The sequence below is a fragment of the Papaver somniferum genome, unplaced genomic scaffold (assembly GCF_003573695.1).
Source record: "Papaver somniferum cultivar HN1 unplaced genomic scaffold, ASM357369v1 unplaced-scaffold_24, whole genome shotgun sequence".
NCBI classification, from domain to species: Eukaryota; Viridiplantae; Streptophyta; class Magnoliopsida; order Ranunculales; family Papaveraceae; genus Papaver; species Papaver somniferum.
In genome coordinates, this window is record NW_020634374.1 from 458,188 (window position 1) to 465,159 (window position 6,972).

General features: G+C 41.6%; 1 protein-coding gene across 1 annotated transcript; it reads left to right on the forward strand.

The window, feature by feature from the left end:
* The first annotated feature begins 3,884 nt into the window (after positions 1-3,884).
* LOC113341092 (cytochrome b-c1 complex subunit 7-2-like) lies at positions 3,885-6,062 on the forward strand. Its single transcript, XM_026586117.1, has 4 exons — positions 3,885-4,143; positions 4,243-4,400; positions 5,507-5,554; positions 5,711-6,062. The coding sequence occupies exons 1-4, from the start codon at positions 4,047-4,049 to the stop codon at positions 5,777-5,779; spliced, it is 372 nt and encodes a 123-aa protein (XP_026441902.1). The 5' UTR covers positions 3,885-4,046; the 3' UTR covers positions 5,780-6,062.
* The last annotated feature ends 910 nt before the right edge of the window (positions 6,063-6,972 follow it).

Consider the following 6,972-nt stretch of genomic DNA (forward strand, 5'->3'; position numbering starts at 1 on the left):
TCTGGTGACTGGAGGTGTAACGCCTGAAGGAACGTTTTCCGCGCCGCTGGTGTTGACAGGTGGCGTATTAATGCCACTAGAAGAAACGTTAATACCAAGAGTAATCTCAGCGCTAGTGTTTTCAGGGTTTGTTGCTGATCTGGACCTGAGTTCTACCATCTTGAGATCGAAATTGAAAATATGAAATTGGAAAAGTATTGCAAACGAGAGACTAGTCTCCCACTGTGGTCGCCAATTGTTTGAGACGTGAAAACCGTTTATGCTGATTTTGGTAATTTTGGGTGTGTGGATGAGAAACGAATCTAAACCCTAAACAATGCACTGCACGTGAGTACTTTTGATTCGAGAGATCAATCTGTACAATCCTGGCCTAAACCAAGAAATGGCCATTCCAGGCTTGCTTCGGTTACAAAGTGAAGGAGAAGGGTTGGTCTTAGGGAGGGAAGCAAAGAGAGTGTTGAGACCAGAATGGTTAATTCTGAAGATGTGGCTTGTTTTTTGACTTGTATCAGAAAGTGAAACTGGCTTGCAGAGTGAAAAGCTATCAGTTCTTGGTAATTTTTGGATACTATGTTGTTGCCGACCAAAACTTGTTTTTTGGTGAAAATAGGTGAAGCCTATTTATACAAGTCATATTGAAACGTAACCTGATCCCGTAGGAAGTGGAAACAATTGAGTGGTGGAAGAATAGAGTAACGTGTAACCGTCAGACATTATGCTTCCATGATTCGGGAAGTGAATTCGTGTAACCGTCAGTCATTACGCTTCCATGATGAAGGTAATGAATTGTTTACACCGTTACTTTTCACCACCACTAATTATCCTACTTCATGACACTTTCTTGTAACTGGCACATTGCACGCCGCACGCTGTAAACCGTCAGACTAATACCCTGATGAATATCCCCCAGTTTGTGACATGTTTGATGTCTCGAGTGTTTCCGTGGAAAACGTGTGGCAGGTTGCTATGTGTGTCAAGTCAAAGTCAAGAGACTTTGCATAGGAAAATATCATGATGTTATTAGGCTTTCCTTGGTCGGCCGCCTAAAACTTGCCACAAGTCCGTCAGTTTGGGGGCGAACTTGAATGGTTGAGATTACATCTCATGAGGAAGGGTAGCCGTTGATTATGGCCACATCTTTGTTGTGTAGCAAAGTGGCGACATTAGCATAGTGGCGCCTGGCGTAGCCGTGGCGTAGCGGGTTGCCTGGGGCTTGCCGCAAGTTCGTCAGTTCAGTGGCGAACTTGGATGGCTGAGATTGCATCTCATGAGGAAGAGTGGCCATTTATTATGGCCGCATCTTGTTGTATAACAAAGTGACTCCATTGGCATAGTAGCGTCTGGTGGAGCCATGGCATAGCAGTATGCTAGTGGAATGCCAATGGCGTAGCCGCGGCATAGCGGCATACTAGTAGCCGTGGCATAGCGACATGCTAGTAGCTGTGGCATGGCGGCATCCCAGTGGCGTAACCGTGACATGGCGGCATGCTAGTAGCCGTGACAAAGCGACATGCCGGTGGCGTTGTGGCATGGCCATGCCTGTGGCGTTGTAGCATGACCAAAGCTAAGATTTGGCTCCATGGCCAAAATTAAGGCTTGGCGGCGTGGCCAAGGCTAGGATTCGGCGTCGTGGTAAAATTAGGGCTTGGCGGCGTGGCCAAGGCTAGGATTTGGCGCCGTGGTGATAATTAGGGCTTGGCGGCGTTTCCAGGGCTAGGATTTGGCGTCGTGGTAAGAATTAGGGTTTGGCGGCGTGGCCAAGGCTAGGATTTGGCGTTGTGGTAAGAATTAGGGCTTGACGGCATGACCAAGGCTAAAGTGGCATTCTATCGCGGCAGAGTGGCATGTTGGCATGTCGATCAATATGTTGTTATGGTAAGGCGCGTTTGGCTTGCCAGGATGGTGGCGCGGCAGGGTGCGTTTGGCCTTCAATGTACGGTGGAAAGTTCAGAGTAACTTGATTGGCCAATGACATGGGCCGGCCAAACATAAGGCGCGGCTACACTTCTGGTGAAAGTATGGAGGCTTTAGTGCGACCTGATTGGTCGATTAAAAGAGGGTCGGCCAAGCATGGGCGTGGCTACACTTCTAGTAAGAGTGTGGCGGCTTTAGAGCGACCTGATTGGTCGATGGGAAGTGGGGCCGACAAGTATGGGCCCAGCCACAACTTATGTGCGCGTGGCTAATTTGAGGCGACACGATTGGTCGAGAGAAATAGGGCCAGTTTAGGAAGGGGTGTGGCCAATGGCAAGTGGCGCCAGTTGGACTAAGGCATGGCCACGCCTCCCTTTACTGTTATGGCTCCCTGTTTTCTGATTCTGAGCAAGGTTTTTCACCTGATAATCTATGGCGGATTAATTACCTAGTTTGCCTAGGTTTAATTTCGACGAGAAAGGTCTGATATTCAGCGTGAGGCGCAGAACCCTAACTTCTGCAAGTTAGTCAGGGCAATTGATTGAATTCTATGTGTTGACACAGAATTCTTTTAAGTTCATTGCCAGAGAGTGAACACAAATTGTCATGCCATATCAACATTAAGGGTTCAGCCGGAGATAACATAGAAAGCATTCAAAGGAACTTATATCAAGTGAATATAGGCGAGGCGCCGAAATTTACAGAACATCTGGGATGGTTGTTATATTCGCCAGTCTGGATAAATTTCATGTAAGTATATTGAACGACTCAATAAATATGTAGGTGGAGAGGTTAGCACTCACGGCACCGTTTCCTTACAAAGTGACGTCACATCAGATGCAAGGTTTTACGATTTCAACCCTAAGCTAAAAACCACCATCGACAATAATCTGTCTAAGATAGAGTTAGGGTTTTGGTGAATGTGCCAAACTCGTTTCATGAGTAGTGCTTTGTTGTGTTCCTTACTACTTCGGATACCGAGCCCTCCTTGTGATTTGGGTTTGTGGAGCTTGTCTTTTCGCAGTGGGTGGAGTTTTCTGATTGAAGAATCGTTATCCCAGAAGAAGTTTGTCGTGATACGATCCATTTTTTGGTGGATATGAGAAGGAAGGATTCGGGTTTGCATGAGGTGGTTGGAAGTAGGGGTTAGTGATGATTTTATGAGATCGAATCTTCCTTACTGGTTGAGGCATTTGGTCATCCATCCTTTTGCCTTACGTGCCAGCCGTTGAAGCAGAGGGAAAAATATGTGGCTAGAGGATCTACCATATTTAAATTGTACTCCTAAATAGGTAGGGGGGTTCGATGTTGTTGGTATGTTGAAATCTTGGGTTAATTATATATCTGGGGTTGTTCTAGCTTCGGATGATGTATCAGTGCGGATTTAGAGTCGTTGATGTGTTGACCCGCCGAGGTGTCGTAAGCCTGTAGCAGTTGTTTGAGGTGATTGGTGCCTTGTGGAGTTGTTTATATGTTATCAAGAGATCATCCGCGTACATAAGTTGCAGTGTTAGTGGAGATTTTGAGAAATGCGGAGCCCCTCTATCAATATAGCCCATCTGATCCATTAAATTGAGAAACGGTTGTGTTTGTGCATATGAAACCGGTCTGCCTCCTTTTTTCCAATTGATCCAAAACTTCGTTGAAATCTCCCAGTAACAGCCAAGGTGTTTCAGTGTTAGGAAAAATTGTTGGAAAATCTTCCCACAGATTTTTCCTTGGGTCAGGATGTGGTGGGCCATATATACTCGTACAAAATCAAGGTTGAGCTGGAGGAGCAGGTGTGACGAGCATGAATATAACTTTGGGACTTCAGGATGATTTGGATGTTGACCTCGGTGGGGGCAATTTGTATTTAAGCCATCTGATGTTGGATACACTGCGCCCAAAAGGTGAGCCTCGTGACTTTTCTTGGTCAATGGTCATCTGTTTCTGGACGCATCCACTAAAATACTTCAGAAACCCCTAACAATTCATACACCTAACAAAATATTATACCCCAAATCCAACGGACCGATACACACCGAAGTTGCGGGGAAGGAATAGGTAAAGCTAAAAACCTGAGAGGGCAAATTTCTTATATTCATTCTCCTTCTGAATCTAATCTCTAGAGAGAGAGAGAGCGAGAAACAATGGCGTCGACACTGTTGAAAACCTTCCTGGATCCAAAGAAGAACTGGTTAGCTGGTGTTCACAAGAAAGCCATAGCTAATCGTCTCACTCACTACGGTTAGTTTCATTCTTTTCTTAATCTGATTTCATTTGGTTTGATTTTTTTTTTTTAGGGTTTGTAAAATTTTGATTTAATCGATGTATTTTTTTTTATAGGTCTTCGATATGACGATCTATATGATCCATTGATGGATTTGGATATCAAAGAAGCTTTAAATCGTCTACCTGTTGAAGTCGTTGATGCAAGGAATCAACGTCTTAAACGTGCCATGGATCTGTCTATGAAACACGAGTACCTTTCTCCAGAATTGCAGGTTCTTTTTCATTTCTTAAATCTCAATTTCTGTTTCATTATTTCTTCTTTTGTAGCGAATGAATTGAATTTAGTTTTGCAATTGAAGAAGATCTGTTTAGTTTCTATTGTATATAAGTAGCTCATGTTAGATTCCAATTACTGAATGGAAATTTTATGAGGATGTTGCCAAGTATGTTTGTTTAGAATGTATACAAACACTATCCAGTTTCCTGGACCTTCGAAGTATGTTTGTCTTGATAAGGATGTTGTGCGAGGTTTAGATTTTAGATTGAGAATTATAAGAGGAATTTGTGGAATTATTGTATTGAATGAGCCTGCTTCTGTAATTCATTCCTTCGAAAATTATAAGAAGCACATTTTCAATCGATGACATATCATGGGTGAATGTAAATTTATGAGGATGTGCCAGTTATAATTGTTTTGAATGTAGACAGTATATAGTTTCTTGTACCTGTAAAGCACCTGTACTTCCAACAAGATGCTGCCCAGTATGTTTATTTTGAGTGTGCATACACTATCCTAGATACCTGGACATTTAAAGTATGTTTATCTTGATGAGGGTGATGCGAAGTTTGGGCTTTAGATTGAAGATTGAAAGAGGAATGAGTCTGCTTCTTTGGTTTATGCCTTTGGATCTTGAAATTTTATGCAGTATGGGATGATGTTGTACATTACTGAACATTCAAATAATAAATCAAGTGTTTAACTTTCTTTACAGTTGGTAACTTGTTTTATTATTTTTATATCTCAAAAATATGTGTGTTCTTGTAAACCAACTATTTGTCTCATGAATATCATTAGTTAGAAAACGTTTCACATTTTCAAGAAAACAGTTACCCCATACTGCTTAGAATCATTGTGTTCTCATAGTATTAGGAATCAGTGTCTTGTATAGGTTGTGGAAAGATAATGTATTTAAACTATTTAGTGGAAAGTGTACCTATTCACAGTCGGTTTTGTAGGTTGTTATTTGGTTGTCTTTGTTTAACATTGGTTGTTACCTGGTTGTCTTTGTTTTACATAGTCTTCATTCGATAGTTCGGAGCTCAGTTTTTATTTGTTTATGGAACCAGGTGGAACTAATTTGCTTTGTTATTTGTGCAGAAAATGCAGACACCATTCAGGACCTATCTTAGTGATATGTTGGCCCTGGTAATTTCGTTTGACCATTCTTTTGCTTAAATTTTTTGTTCCGAGGCGTTTTACTGTCGTTCTTTTTGGTACACTTTTTCATCTTGTGCTCTCCAAGTTCACTTTTGAGCCCATCATTTGTAAAACTTGAATCATTGTTTGTTTATGCCTTTGCAGGTAAAGAGGGAGAATGCAGAGCGTGAGGCACTTGGAGCTTTACCTCTCTACCAGAGACAAATCCCGTAATTGGGGATTAGTTTTCTTTTGTTACTCCCGTCGAACAGTGTTATTAATAATGTGGCTACAATGTTTGAGAGGCGTCAATTTATACTGTTCTTCTTTGTTATTTGGTTCCATATTTTTACAGCAATCCTGTAAACTTTTTATCCGATCTGCCTCCTGTTTTGAGAAGTGGGTGAAATGGCAACGTGTCTCCTCTATAAAAAAAATTAGCGCATTTTGTGAATTTTGAAATCCTACTGACAAGGAAATGCCTGCATAAAAACATTTTGCAGGCATTTCATAATTAGTTTTCTGTATGTGTAACTGCAAAGTATCATTTATTTTTTTTATGTAATTATGAAATGCCTGCATAAAAACATACTCGAAATATTTTTGGTTGGTTAATCGTTTACACTTACACATACAGAAATATGTTGTTGTTTTGGATGGACAAAAAGAAAAACAAGGACTAAATGACCACAGAGATCCGATTACAGTTAAGAAAAGACGAGATTTAGGGAGTTGTTACCATTGTTGGATATAAGCTCAATACTCGAATAGCATACTAAGTGAGTTTATGAGCCATGGAATTGGCATCATTAAGCGGAATGTAGTTGGACTTCATACTTGAGAGAGCTGAGCTAATAACTCTGCCCCATTTTGACAGTCCTTGGTTGAATTTCATACTTGAGAGAAGCTAAATACTCTGCCCATTTCAATAGTCCATGAAATTCTCTAGGGATTGTCGAGTGATATAGAGAATGTTAGCAACTCTCTGAATGTCACCTTCTACAACAAGTTGGTTGTAATCTTTCTGAGAATCCACCTGTAAAGCAAGGAGAAATCAATTTTGCTCCACACCAGAGGTTGTTTTGGTGGAGAAGAGAAGAGCCATCACCTGAGATAGTACATCTACATGCCCAAGCTTACAGTGAAGAAGAGATTTGGCAAGCTGTCCACCATACTTTGCAGTTTGCAAGTTTATGAGCCATGGAATTGGCATCATTACGCTGAATATAGTTGAGTGTTACGAGATTTAGGCTAGTACTCTGACAGTCACCATGGGACACCAGCTTTCCACGTGTCATTAGGAGTGGCGCCACGTATGTATTCCAGTTATTCTGTATTCACAACCTAAAAGGGAGTACACAAAAATTACATTTCCCAGCTCTCCGTCTTCCATTAGCATTTTCTTCAAACCCTAACCAGTTTTCCTC

What these genes read in the sequence shown, in the direction of transcription:
- LOC113341092 (XM_026586117.1), top strand. Translation starts at nt 4,047, where the DNA reads ATGGCGTCGACACTGTTGAAAACCTTCCTGGATCCAAAGAAGAACTGG. An exon ending in TAATCGTCTCACTCACTACG is followed by an intron (nt 4,144 to 4,242) that starts GTTAGTTTCATT and finishes TTTTTTTTATAG; the next exon opens with GTCTTCGATATGACGATCTA. An exon ending in ACCTTTCTCCAGAATTGCAG is followed by an intron (nt 4,401 to 5,506) that starts GTTCTTTTTCAT and finishes TTATTTGTGCAG; the next exon opens with AAAATGCAGACACCATTCAG.